General features: G+C 44.2%; 1 protein-coding gene across 3 annotated transcripts in view; it reads left to right on the forward strand.

Annotated features, from left to right (window-relative positions):
• Positions 1-715: 715 nt before the first annotated feature.
• Positions 716-19,581, forward strand: part of CCDC78 (coiled-coil domain containing 78) — a 59,160-nt gene continuing 40,294 nt past the window's right edge. For all 3 annotated transcript variants that reach the window (XR_005295218.2, XM_038418553.2, XM_038418546.2), the window contains exon 1: positions 716-936. Coding sequence is in view for 2 of the 3 variants with exons in the window: in XM_038418553.2 (XP_038274481.1) it covers positions 892-936 (45 nt within the window). In the remaining variant the exon portion in view is untranslated. The remainder of the gene's footprint in view (positions 937-19,581) is intronic.

Below are 19,581 nucleotides of genomic sequence, written 5' to 3' on the forward strand. Positions count from 1 at the left end.
TCTAGAGCAGTGGTTTTCATCCTATTTTTTTTTTTTGTGGACCCCTAATTTTTTTTTTTCAAATGGTGGTACACCCTTCTGCAATCTTGGACATACTGTGGTGTCCTAAGTGTCCATGGACTATAGATTTTGAAAAACACTGTTCTAGTGTTTTTATAGAGCCTTTAATTTCTTCTGGGGGTGAGGCTCAGACATTTACAAGTAGAGGAGAGTATCCAGTGTATGATATATATCCAATAGGTAGTCTCAGTATCCGATTTCAGAGTAGCAGCCGTGTTAGTCTGTATTCGCAAAAAGAAAAGGAGTACTTGTGGCACCTTAGAGACTAACAAATTTATTAGAGCATAAGCTTTCGTGAGCTACAGCTCACTTCATCGGATGCACGAAAGCTTATGCTCTAATAAATTTGTTAGTCTCTAAGGTGCCACAAGTACTCCTTTTCTTTTTTCAGTATCCGATTTCATTGTCACTTCCTTAGGGTACAAACTATGGTGGCACTAGAAGTGCTGCAGCAGCGCTGCAGGGTAGATACTCCCGTGACAGGAGGGATTTGCCTGTCCCTATAGTTAATCCACCTGCCCCAGAGGTGGTAGCTAGGTTGACTAAGAATTCTTCTAAAAAGAAAAGGAGTACTTGTGGCACCTTAGAGACTAACAAATTTATTAGAGCATAAGCTTTCGTGAGCTACAGCTCACTTCGTCGGATGCATTCTTCTGTTGACCTAGCACTGTCTGCCCGGAAGTTCCCGCCGCGGGTTGCTAGGAGGCGAGAAAACGCCCGTCCTTTGGGATAGTTTGTCCCTCCGTCTGTGCCGTCCCGTCCACATCCCTGTGCACTGATTGACTTTCGCTTCTGCCCCACTCCCGGAAGTGATCCCGCCCCTGTGTTGTCATGGAGAAGGGACGCTGCCTGCGGCCCATGCTGGGAGAGATTCAGGTAGGAACGCGGCGGGGCTTGAGTGGGAGAGAAGTGCAGATGCCACCGGGCCTGCCCTCCGAGGGCCCCAGGACTCTGGTGATGGTGCCTGGAGCCCCGTCCCAAGTGACCCTCCACCCCCAGGAGCTACCGCAGCAACGGGGCCCCCAATGCACCCAGTGCCAGCCCCAAGTGGCCCCGCATGGGATGGTGCCCCCCCATCGGCGCTGAAGGCCCCATGGTCGCAATGTCAACCCGCCCTGGGCACCCAGTGGTAGGGTTGCTGACTTTCTAATGGCAGAAAACTGAACACCCTAACCTTGCTCCTTCCCCAAGGCCCTGCCCCCCACTCACTACATTCCCCTTACCTCCGTGGCTCATTCTCTACCACCCTCACTGATTTTCACTGGGCTGGGTCAGGGCTTGGGGTGTGTAGGGTGACCAGACCGAAAATGTGAAAAATCAGGATGTGGTGTGTGTGTGTGTGTGTGTGTGTGTGGGGGGGGGGGAATAGGAGTCTATATAAGAGAGACCCCAAAATCAAGACATCTGGTCACCCTAGAGGTGTGGGAGGGAGTGAGGACTCTAACAGGCGGTGCAGGCTCTGAGGTGGGGCCAGAAATGAGGGGTTCAGGGTGTGGGTGGGGGCTTTGGGCTGGGGCAGGGAGTTGCAGTGCAGGAGGGAGTGAGGGCTCCAGCTGGAGGTGTGGGCTCTGGGGTGGGGCTGGGGATGAGGGGATTGGGGAGCAGGAGGGGGCTCCAGGCTGGGGGCATGAGGGATTTGGAGTGTGGGAGGGGGCTGTGGGTTGAGCCAGGGAGTTGGGGTGTGGGATGGGTGCTGGCTCTGCGGTGGGGCGGAGGATGAGGGGTTTGGGGTGCAGGAGGAGGCTTTGGATTTGGAGGGGGCTCAGGTTGGGGCACAGGCTTAGCTCAGGCAGCTCCCAGTCAGCAGTGCAGTGGGGCTTAGGCAGGCTCCCTGCCTGTCCTGACACTGCATTGTATGTGCCCTGGAAGCGGCCAGCAGGTCCAGCGCTAGTAGGTGGGGGGAGGGGGAGAAGGAGGCACTGTGTACTGCTCTTGCCTGCAGAGACCGGTGCGCCCCCCCCCCAGCTCCTATTGGCTGGGGTGCTTGAGGAGGGGGCAGTGCACAGAGCCCCGTGTGGTCATCCCCCTCTCCACAACTCTGCCTAGAAGCTGGATCTGCTGGTTGCTTTCAGGGTGCAGGACAGGTAGGGACTAACCTGCCTTAGATCCACAGCACTGCTGACCGGACATTTAACAGTCCAGTTGTCAGTGCTAACCAGAGCCGCGAGGATCCCTTTTCGACCTGGTGTTCCAGTCGAAAACTGGACACCTGGTCACCCTACCCAGTGGCCTCGTGTGCTGAAGCCAGTGCACTCTGCCTACCCACCTCCAGGCCCGATGGTGCCTGGGTCTAGCGCCAAGCAGCCAGCAGGGGCCCGGTCCTGACCTGAGTGCCCTGTCCAAGGTGGTGCGATGACAGTGCATGGCTCTGGGGAGACCACAGGAATGATGTACTGCAAGGCCGGTCCCAACTTGTGTGCTCCGTATGGGGGCGTTGTGCTGCGATTACTGAGGCCTAGTGCCTTGCCAAGGCTGCTCCCAGCAAAGCCTATATTGGCTTCTTTGTTACTTTAATTGTCGATTCATTTCTTGAAGTAGCCTGTTGCTTATTTTGGGGCTTTCCCGGGGGTGGGGCTTCTGCTTTAGCAAGCCTATGTTGGCTTCTTTGTGTATGTAATTGCCCATTCATTTAAATTAAGTAGCCAGTTGCTTCTCAGCTTTGTCTACACTACCCATTACAGTTGTGTCCCTAAAATTCATGCAGTGTTTGGCAGCTCTTTTGCTGACAAAATACTTCCACCCCCAACAAGCTGCTTTCGCGTTTTTGGCAGGAGAGCGCTCCTGCTATTCACACTGGCACTTGCCGTGGCAAAACTTTTGTCTTTTGGGGGGGGGGGGGGGAATGGAGGTGTAGACATAGCCTTTGTCGTTGAAGTGTGTGGCTTGTTTTTGGCTTGGTGGTTGGCAGTGGGTGATGCCTTCAAAATGGAATTAGGCTTGCTGTAAAAAGGCAGTGCAACTTTTTTTTTTTTTTATCTTTTAGACCTGGGAGCCTGAGATCAGAAGGATTCTTTCATCAAACTAGCTACCACCTTTTTGGAGAGGTGGATTAATTGCAGTGAGGAAACCCCCCCCCCCCCCCCCCCCGATCTATGTAGGATTATAGAGGCCACTCACCTGCTCCCAGAATACTGGACTCTGGTACTTCTGGGAATGGCAGCATGATCTTCAAACTGGCATCCCACGTCCAGCCAAAGCCATATTCGGTTTTATCTCTGTATTGGATGGGGACAAACCTTAGAAAAGCAGTGTCTACACTACAGCTGCAGCACTGTAGTTGAGCTGCTGTAGGGTAGATATAGTGAGTCAGGTGGTGAGGCCACACTGCATGCTGAGAGCAGTAGAGCCAACTGGTTGGGCACCACAGCTGCAGATTTGGCACAAATACTGATAATTATCATTACCTGTGATTCTGCCTCTCTGAAGATGCCCTCTTAGTGTCTGTAGAGAACTTGGGATTATTTTCTTACATTTCAAAAATTACTTGCTGTCCAATATTCTGTGCCTCTTGAGGTGAGCCAAGTCTGGGCTGTTCTGTCGTGCCCAGAGCCCCAGTCACAGAGTGATAATCAGATGTCTCATTCCCACAACTGCTCAGTTCTAGATTTTTCACATGTCAGTAGTAAGATGCTTCTCCAGGCTGGAAACAATGCTCAGGCTGAGCACCACTGGTTTCTGAGGAGGCCCAATATGCCCTTTCATAGTGGAGCATCACACTTGGGGGCCACAGGGCACTTTCCATTTCTCAGTCAATTCCCAGTAGTTCCCTTCCATTCCTTTACCTGCATCTGTAATGAGTCCCAACAAAACAACATAGGGGAAGCAGCAGTTCTATCTCCTATTAATTGCTGTAACATAAATGCATTGCAAACATAACTTTTTATTCCAAAGCAAATAAGAGTCTGAGACAAAGAGGTCCATTTTCACTTTACCATTAGTTCCAGGGCTACAGGCACACAACAATGTACTAGAAGAACTTGTATCCCAGAGCTGAATTTGGCCACACATGAGCTGCTCCATTGATGTCAGAGGAGTTGCATCTTTCAGTAATAAATTTGGCTACTGGATCTTGCTTCAGGCAAAAATAATCCCCGATTAATTCAATTGATGCAAACCCTACCTTGCCCTTGTCTATGCTAGTACTTTTGTTGGCCAGGGGTGTGGGAAAAAAAACATACCCCTGACTGACATAAGTTTCACCAACAAAAGCACCAGTGTGGATAGTGCTATGTCAGCAGGAGATGCTCTCCTGTTGACATTGCTACCGCCACTTATTGCGGGTAGTTTAATTATGCTGGTAGGAGAGCGCTCTCCTATTGGCATAGAGTGGCTACATGGGAGACCTTGCAGCAATGCAGCTGCAGTGGTACAGCTGTGCCACTGAAGGTCTGTAGTGTAGAGATAGCCTTAGGAATCAGCACTGGAGCAGCTACACTGCTTGCTGGCCACTGGTTGCTTAATCATTGCTATTCCCAAGTGTAGATAACTTAAAAGACGGCACCATTACAGTCTTCACTGTTGCTACCGTCCATGGAAGCTTAAGGGTCCCAGTTTTTTTTCCAATGAAGACATTAGTCCTGGATTCTGTTAGTGTGTTTGCTACTAATTCATTGCATCGCTTTGGTAAAGTCGGTTAGGTCTTGTCCTTGTCCTGTCCACTGGAGGGAGCCACAGTTGAATTACTAGTGTAACAAGATGCTGAACGCCACTGGCATTTTAAGCACTATGTTATGGAGACCTGCTCTGAGCTGAGTAGATAACTCCATGCTTAAAATGCCTGTGGCTGCCTGGAATCTTACCTGTAGTATTACTCCCATAGTTGCTACCACTGCTGGAGCAGCACTACTCTTAGCAATTATGGAAAATTTTAGTGTAATGACAGCCTTGTAGTCTGAAAAATGGCTATGCACTTAAATTGTAAGCTCCTTAGGGTAAGGACCGCCTTTTGGTTCTGCTTGTACAGCACCTAGCACAGTGGGGTCCTGCTCCCAAGGCGTGTACAGGCTACCACAATACAAACAATTCATAACTAATAAAAAATAGTACAGATCTGATGATTGAAAGTTTCACTTATCAAAAATCCCCTAATTTGCAAAAGTATTTTGAAATTTGTCTACTTTATATTGAATTATGTGTGTGAGGAGGTAAACTCTCAGACAATTACTTATTTACTGTTTACTGATTAATATATAAATAATTAGCTCTTACAAAGTGAATGAAATTCACTATATATTATTCCAGTCTTTTATATTTCTATAGAAAGCCCAATAAAATATAGTTACAATAAAAATAAAGTGCTGCATTATAGAAATAGCTTTTCTTGGTTGCATCTTTAAATGAACTGTCAGAATCCTTCAAACTAAATTTAAAAAAATAAGACGATCGTTCATGATGTGCAGAGATTTTTTTAAAAAAAAAAGTTTTCTGTTGAGAGATGTTATTGAGTGTCCTTTCTGTGCAATAATCATAGCTTGTGAAAATGGCAGAATGTTTTCAAAGCAATCAGCAATCACTCCTACATAGAGTGAACCTTGGAAATGGATTTTTGGAGAATACTTATGTCCACTTATACGAAATAGACATTCAATCTCCAGATACGGAGCCTGACCCATAAAATGATGGTCTGGATTGTAGAACAGGGAGGTGCTAGATCAAGCAAGGCAGTTTTGTGAAATCAGCCATCACGAAAGGAGAAGATATGGTAAAGAAATTAAGCAAACAAAGTATTTCTTAGCTGGAAACTGATTCTAATATCTCAGGTGAACACCAGTATTTTAAAAAATATAACAAATTATCTTTGTCTTCCCTGGAAAAAATTGGTGTTTTTTACATTGAGATTATCAAGTTAGTGATACTCCATGTCAAAATCTAGTGGAGACAAGGCACTGTAGTTTTTACCTTTATTTAGCTAGTCAAGGTCAACCCCAGATATAGGGTATTGAGGTAACAACTATCTGTGCCTTAGCTCCTCAATATAAAATCCTTGTGAAGATATCTTGAGTTAGCTATCTTGATTTAAAAACACATAATTTTTGCAGTGGTGACATAGCCACAATAATATATGTGTAAGTTACATGGCTGTCTTGGGTGCAGACTGAGGGTCATCAAACAGTGATTTCTAACTTCCTTGTGTGACAAAGTCAGGCTGGATGGCTGCAAGAGGGCTGTCCTGTTGGGTTCTGGGAAGTGGGTAGGCACCAGCCTGCCCACAGCTAAAGGCCTCTCCCCCAGCCAAACGGGAGGACCCACTGAGCCCAGACTCAAAGCAGGACAACAGAAGAAAAAACAAGGACACGTGCAAAGGTCAAAAGTAGGGAATCTGAAGGCGACACTGAGCAGAGAACCCCAGACAGTGCCCACTGCTCTGTAAAAGCATCCAAGGAGCCAGAGAACACCGTCCAGAGGAACTCTGCCCAAATGCGTGAACAGATGAAAGAACGAAAACAGGCCCCACAGTTGCAGCCCCCCCCCCCCCCCCCGGGGCCAATTAACCAACCTCCTCTCCCTGGTGTGTTAGATGGCCACTTTAGCCATTGCTAGGAGAAGGTTGATGAGGAGGTTGCAAGAAGGTGGTGAAAGGGATGCATATTAGCCCTAGAATGATAAAGGTCCTTTTCCCTACAAGCTGAGAAGGAGATAGCTCAGGTCAGTTGGGGACCCCTGAATCCAATGAAGTATGCCTGAGACAGTTTAAAACCCCCTTCTCTGGGGAGAATGACAAGCTGCTGCCAGGCTTCTGGCAACAGAGAAATACTGTAGGCTTCTCCAGGGTGAGAGGCCACTCTCCATCCCATAGAGGAAACGGCCAAAGCTGAGTGTCTGTTAGGGGTCGGACTGACACCCCAGGGCAAACAGGACAACACCCCACCCCAGCAAGGGGGCAGGGAAAAGTATCCCCCTTTGTTTTTGTGTGTGTTTCCTCTTTGTTTGGTGGAGGCCTACTCTGAAAATATGAACAAGTAAGCACAGAGGGGAAGACAAACACTGTCCAAGTGGGGCTGATTTACCCCAGCTCTACCACTGCCAGAGGGGGAAGTGCTAAGTGTGGCGAGATGGAGGCAATGCCTTGCCACACTTGCTGAAAGTAGAGAAAAATTCAAGGAAAAGTCTCTGAAATAATATTAACATATATAAACTCTCTGGCTTTCACTAAGCCTCAGACTCTCAACTGTTCTGGCTGTTGCATTCTTCAAGGTTCTGAAAAGTTCCTAAGAAAAGGATGTTTAATTGACCCGGGGCTGATATGTTTCTCCTTTGTTTTCAGAGCTGTATATGGATCTCCTGGTAACGCCTCAGGTTGCAACCACACCTGTTGGCAATATCCGCTTCTTCCCTTTTTTCTGGCCTTCAGTGTCTTCAGGATGAATGTTGGTGTAATTGGGAGGATCCATCTCAGCCCACAAGGGGGGCTGGATCTCAGTCTACATATTACTTCCTGGTCAGGAAAGGCCATGTCTGTAACCCCTGCTGGGGAAGGGGTTGCCTTTAGGTATGGTGGAGTCAATGCTTTGCCTTTTCTTTTCTCCAGCCTGCTCTCTTTCATCATGCCAGTTGTCTGCTGGGCCTGTTGCTGTGGCACTCTTACACTAGACAGGGAGCCAGAGGAACACAAGATCCTTCTGTGTCACCAACAGTGCTGAATTGGGATATTTGCCATCTGGTCACCGGAGGAAGGGAAGAGTAAATTCCTCCATCTCTGGGAGCCCCCTGAGGGTAGGCAGGACAATAAATCTTTGTTTCTGGCAGACTGTGACCATTCACCTATTCTGCAGTTCTTCACCTTGCGGCCACTCTCAACTACTATTGTACCTTCAGGATCCAATATTCCGTGTGTCTCGTAAAGGGGCCTTCACCTTCAAAATTCTTTTCCTGTTTCACTAGCTTAGATCCAGAAAAGATTGTCGCACAGTGGGTCAATGTTGTGCTCTTTCTAATAAGCTGACTCTTACCTTCACAGTACTTCCAGCCTACTCACTTTGGGGAGCCAGAGTTTAAGCCTGACATGAGAGCTGAGTTCTAATGCTCGAGGACTTGGCTCTTTGCATTATAATTTTTTTCTTTTCCCACGTTCTCATTAACTGAGACGTGGGTTCCCAAAGCTGTGACAGCCAAGTTCCCATCACTGTTATGAACGGTCCCGCAAACAATCGTCCCTTGCTCTTTCCCTGTCTGTGCTTCGTTTCCAGGAGCTTTCTCATGGTAGCTTTTTCAACACGAGCTGTCTTTGCCAAGACCCCAGAGCTACTGCTGAGTGTATTCTCCAAAGGGATGAATGTGACCCTCATGACCTTTAGAAAGTCGGATACCAGGAAGTGGCACTTACTTACTGGTGACAGAAGTGACCGCTCTATTCCTCTGGCTATCGATTACCTCTTTGGGAAGCTGTTGACTGAGAAGAGATTAGCAGCTGGTGAGTTTGAGACTTGAACAGAGCACCAAAGAACTCAAAATAGTTTAACTGTTGCAGCACTGAACCACTTGTCTGAGTCTCACCCAGCAAATGTTCCTGTTTAATATGACTGAGTCCAGCAGACATTCCATTATTAACAGAATATGCACTCCTACTTGCAAATGCAAAGGGGATACACATTATTTTCAGAATTCCTTGTCGTGTACATAGGGCTTAGGTATGTGTAGTACACTAGATCAGAGAAAAGAGCAGGGAGATGGGTCCAAGCCACAAAATTTGAATCTAGATTTCAAACACTCCAAAATTTGGGCTAGGGTGCCTCACTGGGATTTTGGCTCAGTCCATTATAAGGGTAGGGGCCATTTGCACATTTCAGATCCATAGCTGGCGTTCAAATTTTTATCACCCCCAAAACACTTGTTGGTGTTCTGATCAAAGATTCTGATTTGAAACCACCTGTAATTTTGAAAAGACTGTAATTCAAAGCCCTCTCTGATGGACTGCAACCTCCTCTACATGGAGAGGCTTGTGTGGGCGAACGACCCTCAGTGCTGTGTTGTCCAGACCTTTCATATTCCTGGTAGGGTCATCCTTGGCAAGCAGATCCGAGGCAAGGCTCCTGACTAACTGTGGTCCAAACTTCACAGGACCCCAATGATGGATCAGGCATATAAGGGGACCTTCTAGAACTCTGTGGCTGTGTAGACAGATGAGGGCTGCAGCAGGAGGGAGGCCCCTGGTTGTCTTGGATCCCCTTGCCACTGGGTCAGGGTTTTCCTTCTGCCAAGTTGTGTGGTTACTGCCTGCACATCGGTTTCCCCATGTTAAAAGATTTCACATGCAGGCCTCTGCCAAAGGGCTCTCACCTGCCCAAAGCCCTGTGGTGGTGAAGACAGGAGCAGTGATCTCTGGGAGTCTTCAGTCACAAATCTGCACACAGGCAGCAGCCATGTAATGGTCATCTTGTGTTTGGATGAGACAGAAGTGCATTTTGGCAGCAGCGACTGTGACTGAGCAGGTCTTTTCAGGATCCTCTGCTCACCCCAAATGGGGAGGGGGCTAAAAAGGTGCCCCAAACATAGGCTGTCTCATACTCTTACAACTGGATGGCCGCATCCAGTGGAATTGCTCAACTCCACGGCCGAAACAAGAGATACAAGACAATGAAATTTGCCACCTGGAATGTCCGCACCCTTATGGACGCTCAGCACAATGAATGCCCAGAAGGAACTACTACCATAATTGCCAGAGAGCTGGCAAGACTCAACATTGACATTGCAGCCCTTAGTGAGACCCGCCAGGCTGATGAGGGTCAATTAAAAGAGGATGGAGGTGGCTACACCTTCTTTTAGAAAGGAAAGCCACCTGAAGAGAGAAGCATTCACGGGATTGACTTTACCATCAATAATAAGATTGCTAGCCAGCTTTTGGAACTTCCTTTGGGGATCAGTGAGTGTCTCATGACTCTTCAGCTCAAGCTCTGCAACAATCAATATGCTACGGTCATCAGTGCATACACCCCCCAACACTCGATAGGGAAGACGACAAGGAGCAGTTTTATAGCACTCTTGATGCAGTCCTCAGAGCCACACCTAAGGCAGACAAACTCATCCTCCTGGAAGATTTCAATGCCAGAATCGGACAGGACTACTAACTCTGGAGTGGCACAATAGGCAAAGAAGGGGTGGGAAATGTAAACACCAATGGCATTCTCCTCCTCAGCAAATGTATGGAGCATGACCTGCTCATCACAAATACCGTCTTTAGGCAGAGCAAGAAATTTAAGACCACCTGGAAACATCCTCAATCCAAACTCTGTCACCTCCTTGACAATGATACAGTCAGAGCCTGAGATTACACTGACAAGCCATGAGAGGTACAGATCATTGTTGGACAGACCATTGATTCTGAGTTTACTAATCGTGTATCTGTAGCTTGCTCACCACATCGCAAACACCCAAAGATTTAAGCGAAAGTGGTACAACATCAAAGCACTTCAAGACCAAGCCTGCTGTGAGACTTTCCAGCAACACCTGTCTGAGGAAACTCTCTAACTTGCCTGATAACCTCATTTGACATTTAAGAGCACTGGGATTAATTTAAAAATAACATTCACAGTGCATGTGCTGAAACAATAGGATATTCCACTCATCTGTACCCTGACTGGCTTGACGAAAACAATGAGGAAATTTAATTCAACAGAAAATAAATGCATTCTGTAACTGGAAAAATGATTCCTCTAATAAACAAAAACATGAGGCCTATCACCTGCTCAAAGCCAAAGCCCAAAGGAGCCTACGGTGACATCAAAAACAAGTGGTGGCTAGAGAGAGCCTCTGAGATCCAGGATTTTATAAACCAAGATGATATGAGAAGCTTCTTTCAAGAAACAAAAGCTATATATATGGGCCAAGCTCCAAAGGCCCACCCTCTTATGTTCCCAGGATGGCTCCACGTTCCTCAAGGACAATGTGGCCATTAAACAATGCTGGAAGGAGAACTTTGAGAGCCTACTAAACTGCAAATCCACAGTCTCTGAAGACACCATGGAATTCATTCCACGATGCTCAACAATGGAACTGTGACTGTATAGATCATTATTGCAACCAAGGCTCTATAGTGACACCAAATATTTTACAAAGGAGGTCGAGTAAGGTGTCTGACAAGGTTATGATTATGCTATCTCGATGCATGTATCATTTTGTGTTTAAAGTGATAAGTATTGGCTCTAATACTGTCTGTATTTCAAACTTGTGCTGTGCTTTTGGCTGACACTCCAGACAATTTGGCATCAGCACCCATTAAGGACCATCAGCTATATAATTGACCCATTGAGAGAAGGCAGATGCCTATGGACAGAACTCTAGGGTTTTTCCATGCCATGTGCTGGGTAGCTTATGTTTGGAACAAAGAAGCACAAGCCACATGGCAAAAAGACTATAAAAGGCAGCTGCATCATCTCCATTTTGTCTTCAATCCTGCTTCTTACCTCTGGAGGAACTTTGCTACAAACTGAAGCTCTGAACAAAGGACTGAATGACCCATCCAAGCTGTGAATGTACTCCAAAGACTTGATTTTGAACCTGCAGTTTATTCAATCACTGCTACAAGCCTAAACCGAGAACTTTGCCATTATTGTATGTAATTGATTCCATTTAACCAATTTTAGCTCTCATCTATATTTTTCTTTTTATGAATAAACCTTTAGATTTTAAAAGATTGGCAACAGCGTGATATGTGGATAAGATCTGACTTGTATATTGACTTTGGGTCTGGGGCTTGGTCCTTTTGGGATCTGGAGAACCTTTTTTCTTTTACTGGGATATTGGTTTTCATAACCATTCATCCCCATAAGGAGCAGTGCTGGTGGTGATACAAAGGAACTGGAGTATCTGAGGGAATTGTTTGTATAACTTCTGGCTAGCCAGTGGAGTAAAACTGAAGTCCTCTGTTTTTGGCTGGTGTGGTGTGCCTTAATAGTAAAGGAACTCCAGCTTTGGGTTGTCACTGCCCTGCTCTAAGAAATTTGTTCTGAATTGATACTCTCATTTGTGTCCTGCCAGAGGCTGCATTGATACAAGAACACTTTGCTGATCCTCCATCTTTTGAAGAAAGCCAGCGTGCCATCACACAAACAAAAAATCACAAGACACCAGGCCCAGATGCATCCCAGCTTAGGTTTTTAAAGCTGGTAGAACAATACTCTGCACAGACTTTGCCAACTCCTCGATTTAAAATCTGGACCTGTGAAGAAATTCCACCTGACTTTAAGAACACCAACATTGTTCCAATATTCAAGAAAAGGGACAAATCTTTGTGTGGGCACTACAGAGGTATCGCCCTCCACTCCATCACAGTGAAGATCCTTGCCCGGATCCTACTAAACTGCCTCCTCCCCCTTGCTGAGGAACTTATTTCCAAATCACAGTGTGGCTTCAGGCCATCCCAATGCACAACCGACATGATTTTTGTGGCATGACAGATTTAGGAGAAGTGCATAGAGCAACACCAGGAACTGTTCATGGCACTCATCAACCTAACCGAGGTATTTGACTCTGTCAATCATGATGCCCTATGGAAGGTGCTGTGTAGGTTTGGCTGTCCACAGAAATTCATTTCCATCATCAGACTAATCTATGATGGGATGACTGCCACCATTCTGTGCAGTGGCTCAGACCAAACCATTTATCATTCACACAGGTGTCAAGCAGGCCTGTGTCATTGCTCCTGCACTCTCCTCTATTTACCTTGCCGTGATACTGATTGTCATCCATGACCGCCTTCCTGATGGAATCATGACTGAATATTTTATGGATGCCCAATTCCTCAATATCTGACTTCTCCAAACAAAATCTAAGATCACGAGAATTGGCATCACTGACCTTCAGTATGCAGATGACTGTCATCCCTCCCCCCCCCACACACAAAGACCAAACTGCAAAGCACCCTAAATCTTTTTGCAGATGCTTATCACAGCCTGTGTGTGTGTGTGTCTCTCTCAACATCAGGAAAACCAAGATACTCTACCAGCCCTCATCTGCACAAACTACTCTTCATACTCCACAAATCACCATCAGCAGAGAACCCCTGGAAAGTGTGGACCATATTCCATAGCTTGTCAGCCACCTCTCTCAAACAGCTAACATGGACACAGGATCTGCTGTCCCAGCACATCCTTTGGATGACTACTCAAATGAGTCTTCAATTATAGGGATCTGCAAACTGGCACCAAGATCTTGATTTACAAGGCAGCTGTCATCCCCACCCTTCTCTGTGTGTGAGACCTGGGTAACCTACAGACCATACCTCAAGTGGCTGGAGTGGTTCCAGCAGCATCAGGAGGATTCTCTGGGGAGACCGATGCGCTAACATCAGCAGTGTAGAAGTGCAGATCATGAAACACCAACTGTGCTGGGCTAGCCACTGTGTACGTATGCCTGACACTCGCCTCCCACAGCAAGTACTCTTCTCTGTAAAGTCAGGGAAGAAGGGCTCACAGAGGGCACCGGAAGCCCTTCCAAGACATACCTTGAAAAGGGAGGCATCAACCCAACAAACTCGGAAGACTTGGCATGGAACAGAACACCAAGCCACAGCCCACTTTGAGAAGAACAGACGTGCTCATGAGACAGAGAAGCAACAAAGGAGGAAAGAAAGGGTGTAACGCTCTAGCCAACAACTATGTCTCCTCCAAGATCACACCCATCACTTCTGTGGGGAAAAACTGCAGGGCTCTTCAGCCACCTAAAACCCACCAATGAACCTCCTTGGCAGACATCCATCCTCGCATTGAGGGATAGCCAAAGAAGAAGAATTAAAAGTACAGTGCAGGAGGGAAAGCCCAGCAGGAAAAGGTAGTTTTTAGCTCTTGATAGGGAGAAAACGCATTAATTAGCTTTTTTTGCACTTGAGTGGATGGAGATGTCACCTACAAGTAAATGTTAAAATGCTATGACTACAAAAGGACAAATTCTGCCCTGATTTACTCCCTGTGGTGTAAATTAGGACAGAATTTGGCCTCACATTTCTAAACCAGAAGAAAATATCAGGTAAAAATGTCTTTTTACTCTGTTTTTGTATAGCACCTAGTACTATGGGATCCTGGTCCATGCATGGAATTCCTGGGTGTTGTGGTAATACAAATAATAGAAATAATAATCAGTCAATTTTGATTTAAATCGCAAGTCAGGAAGACTTGATTCAATCATGGATTTCTACATAAAAGTGCATTCTTGTTATAACCTTACTACATATTCTTCACAACTCAGATGTATTTTTCATTTTTATAAGGTACACACTGTACATTTTAAAGTGATTTATTTTGAAAACTTTTCAGATTAGTTTTACAACTATATCAGAAAAATATTGTTTGGTTATTTAATTTACCAAAGGTAATAGTTCATCTTCCAATGACTTCATAAATATCTCCAATTCAACAGGTTAATGGTTAGTATTTGGAGGATTTTCTTGCCATGCTGTATTAGGAGGAGAACATTACCAGACAGACATTTAAATTGTTGTTTTAGTTAAATAAAACAATGTTATGTATTCTGGATTTTTTTTATAGTAAACATATAATATTTTAACAAAACAAGCATATGAATTTTTGAATTTAGTTAAACATTCAAGTTCTTTTTAAATCAGGTTTGTTTTTGTTAAAATAACTAAAATAGTTAAATGAAATTAAACAAAAATTAAATAGACTGTCAGCCAGGTCAACATGAGAAACTTAGAATATTGGCTTCTGCAGCTAACTCGGTCGTCTTCACCTTAATTTTCCTGTTTTGTTCATAATCTGGAAAAGAAAAACACACTTTCCTGCTTTTTCAGGTCCCAAATGATTTCTCAGTTTGGAATGAATTAGTCTGAAGGAAGAAAATAATAATCTTTCTACACCGGCAGAAGAAGCTACTGCTGTTAAGTGAGATTATCACTTCAACATTCTCTGAATCCAAGTGCTTAAGTGACTTTCACCAGTTCACAGGTGTGACTTTCTTTAAAACACCATCAGCAAACATATATTTCTTGAATGATTCTCCCTTAATTCTGAAGTTTATTATAGTTGGCATTATGGAGGGATGATTGCTGGATGTCCATGTCATAGCCAACTCCTCTTCTTCAGCAGTTAAAGTTTGACCCTGGTACCCAGTATTGAGAATATTTGCAAGAAAATGAGCTTGAGATGGTGCTTGTCCCATTCGTATTTTTTTTAAATGTTTGTAATTTAACTCTTGCATATTTCTTTTTTTAAGATCTCACTTGGTTCCTTCCAAATTTCAACAGTCAGCAATAAAACAGCTGTTTTCCTGCGTTTTGTTCAAGGCTACAGAAATAGGCTTCGGGATACTCAGCATGTGTTTAACATTTCTCTTAAGCCCCATGTTGAGAACGTTTGGCTGTGACGGTGCCGTCTATTTTTTTTTTTTTTTTTCACAGTTTGGTTCACAAACTGTCATCAAGCTTAGGCCGTTCTTGATATAGTGCTCAAAACAGTCCACTACTGAGTTCCATTGCACGTCTTATGGGAGAGTTAGCTTGGTTCCTCCTTGGTTACCCTCTAGACCTTTTGCACGCTACTCAGTTTCTCTCTCTTTCATACACTTTATCCAGCAATTTGTCTGCTACATCTGCTCTGTTGGCTGTACTGTATCCTCATCTTAATAACTGAACCATGTTAATGAAGTGTGGGTTCTCAATCATACGGAAAGGAGAGTTTGTTGCATAAACAAACCAGGCGATTTTTTTTGTAATTTGCTGGTTCTTATCACAAACTTATCTATGGTGGTTTCTCGATGATGGAGATTTTTTTGCTTCAGGTGATATACTGTGGCTATGTGACATACATGATGTGACAGAAACACTATCATTGGCAGATAACTCTGAAATTATAGAAAATGATGATGATCTTGAAGGTGGATATCTTCAGAATCCTTTGTGTTGAGGATGGATTCTCCTAAACAAAATTAAGTCAATGCAGTTATTTATTATTACCATACTGCTCATTTAGTATTACTCATTGCATTCACTAACACTCAGTACTACTTTAAAGATGAAATTGTAAAAGGAAGATCTGCCTATTTCAGCTATTTATTTTTTTATCACAACTGCATCTAAAATGAAAGTACTATAGAGTAACAACTATAATTTTTGCTCAAATATGTGAATTCAAGATAGTCCAGAAGGAAGACAGGCAGTCCTTAAGAAAGAAGTATGAAATAAAAAAAGCTTACCAACCTGTAGATCCTGCCGGTTCAGACATGTTCCTTTCATCATCTTCAATACCGCTTCCTTCTGAGAGGCAACACTTCTCATGATGGTTTCATTAGGGCAACCAGGCCTTGCATTTCTTTGTTGTACTGTTTGCATTTTGCATGCATGCCTGTCTTACCCACAGGTAGAGGAACTTCATTGAAATATTCCCAAACTGGGTCTCTCTTACGGCCTGCTGGGAATGGTAATCTCAAATCAATGAACGCTACACTCAGAAAGACCAAGATTTCTGGAATATGCTGCTCAAACAGTTTCACTTTTTTGTTTCTACTGCCTATCCCTCCCTTCTCACATTTATCTCCAGAATTCTTTGTCCAGATCTATGAATCTTCTATTCATTGAACTTTTTGAAACGTTTCACTTCTAGAGATAGGTAAGGGATTGACTCTGTACACAAATTTGCAGAGGGACAATAGGGTTGAGGTCTGTTTGTTTCTCACCTCCTATATATTTAAAAACATTTTTGCTATTAACAAGCATGTTCTCTGGAGACACAAATCCACAGTTTAAGAACTTCAAAACTGAGCATCTCTGATGGTATCTTCTAGACTGAGCACTGAATCCCAGTGGGTAGATTGTATAGATTTAGGTTAATCTTTCAGAAGCCCCTGGAACCCCATAAAATTGGGTCCCTAATCCATGAACTACTGGAACTCATTTACAAAATTTTCTTAAATATTACATGAATATATTGTCTCATACTATAAAATTAGAATTTATAATCTCTATTCCATGATGAAAAGGAGTACTTGTGGCACCTTAGAGACTAACTAACAAATTTATTTGAGCATAAGCTTTCGTGAACTACAGGAATGCATCCGGTGAAGTGAGCTGTAGCTCACGTAAGCTTATGCTCAAATAAATTTGTTAGTCTCTAAGGTGCCACAAGTCCTTCTTTCCTTTTTGCAAATACAGACTAACACAGCTGCTACTCTGATTCCATGATATATCTTTGAGCTATAATGTATCTTTATCTTTAGACAGCTTTTTTCTCCTAAAAAAGCATTTTATTTAAATTTTTTTTTTAAATCCATTGATTTTTTTTATCCACCCTGATAAAAAATCATCTTCTCAGGTGTTCTCTAATTATCACAGTACACCAGTTTACTAACCTAAGAAGGAGAAATTACTGAGCACAGCTGATAGAGAAAACCATTTGTAAGGTCCCTGGATGCTCAGTTAAAAGGTTTTAAAACACCTACAGTTATTAAATCCCATAATACATATTGTCTGTATTTTCAGTGTTATGCCATTTTGAAGAGTCAGGAACATAAAGCAAAAACAAATCTAGTTGAAGTAGAAGCATCCAACTCAGCACAAGTATTTAAAGCATTTATGAAGTAGTTTGGTGAAATTGTCTGAACTGGTGGCTATACTGTATAGGCTTGAGAATCTTGTTTCTCAGAAAGCGGCAGAGTCCTGTGGCATTTTATAGACTAACAGACGTATTGGAGCATAAGCTTTCGTGGGTGAATACCCACTTTGTTGGATATCCAGAATAACATGGCTACTCCTCTGATACTTGTTTCTCAGAGTATATGTACAATGCAAAAAACAGTCGTCAAAATACCACTGCAGTGAGTCTGAGAGCCTAGGCCAACTGATTTGGGTTTGCAAGGCTTGCGCTAGGGGCTAAAAATAGCATAGTAGACATTTCCACTCAGTCTGGCGTCCTGAACTCTGAGACACACCCTTCTCACCATGTTTCAGAGCTCAGACTCCCACTCAAGCCCAAACAACTGCAATTTTTAACTCTGTTAGCTTGAGTCCAGACCAGTCCATCCAGGCTCTGAGACTTGCTGTCATGGTTTTGTTTTTATTTATTTTATTTTATTTTTCCAGCGTAGATGTACTCTCAGAGGTTGAGTGTGCTGGTGCTTTTATGTGGATCGTGCAGCGATTGTAGGATGGAAGTGGAGTGTTAATCACTTGATGTGTGAATCAAGGCTTCATATGCATCCCAGAACTGGTGTCTGAGTAAGTGACTCTGGACTTGTCCACACTTAAAGTGCTACAGTGGCACAGCTGTGTTGCTGCAGCTGCACCTCTGTAGCACTTCAGTGTAGACGCTATCTATGTGCTAATGAGAGGGATTCCCCCATTGGCATAGTAAGTAGTCCCCCGTCCCCCCCAAGAGGTGGTAGCTAGATTGATGGAAGAATTCTTCCATCAGTCTAGTGCTGGCCACACTGGTTGGCTTAATTACACTGTCTAGGGGGGTGGATTTTTCACACCCCTGAACATAGTAATTATGCCAACTTAATATTTTAGTGTAGAGCAGGCCTCTGAATATGCTCAGAGGTTATATTCTGGAATCGGAGAACTAGCCTTAGATTCTCATGCTATGTCTACACTACAAGCGCAACAGCAGCACAGCTGCAGCTACGCTACTGTAGCATTAGACACCTGCTGCAGGAGGGGTTTTTCTATTTCTGTAATAAATCCAACCCCCCCCCCCCCCCAAGAGGTGGTAGCTAGGTTGACCGAAGCATTCTTCCATTGACCTAGTGGTGTCTATACTGGGACTTTGGTTGGCTTAACTACACATTTTTCACACCTCTGAGTGATGTAGCTAGGTCAACATAAGTTTTAGATGTAGAATAGGCCCAACTGTGCTTGGCAGATGGGAATGTGAGTCTCATCATTCATTCACTGAAACACCACTATCAGCTTTTGTATATCCCAGCACTGGTATGTGGTTGTAGGTGTGAAGAGACTATGAATTCCTGTCACTGTTTTAATCATCTTGTGAAATCACTTCAGTGGTGGTCATTGTTTTTGCAGAAAAATAAGCCATAATTGCATATTTCATTAGGTTCTCCTTCTCATAAGCCCCGGAATGACTCTGCCACTTTGTCCCTTTCTATGTCCATGTATGAAATATACAGTGAGGGTGCTGAAGGATCTTCTCAAGCAACCCTGACTAGATGCCACCAATATAGAGCTGGTATACTATGCTCAAGATGGAGCTTACATCAGTGTATCCATCTTGTGACTGGTTCAGTTATAGAACCTCTTTGGGACTGCCACCTGATGCGCCTTGACTACCTCTGAGCCTGTTTTCTCTGCTAGCTTGGGACTTCAGTACCTTGCCTTGTTTGTACCAGGCATGCTTGCCTGTTGCAAACACAGATCCAAGTCTGAACCACATTCCACACAAGCTGCAGGCTTAACTGAAAACAGCTGAAGAAGTACTCCTGTCTCTAGCACTCAGATACCCAGCTTCTAATGGGGTCTAAATCCCAAATAAATCCATTTTACCCTGTATAAACCTTATACAGGGTAAACTCATAAATTGCTCGCCCTCTATAACACTGATAGAGAGATATGCACAGCTGTTT

Source organism: Dermochelys coriacea, chromosome 10, assembly GCF_009764565.3.
Source record: "Dermochelys coriacea isolate rDerCor1 chromosome 10, rDerCor1.pri.v4, whole genome shotgun sequence".
Taxonomy (NCBI): domain Eukaryota; kingdom Metazoa; phylum Chordata; order Testudines; family Dermochelyidae; genus Dermochelys; species Dermochelys coriacea.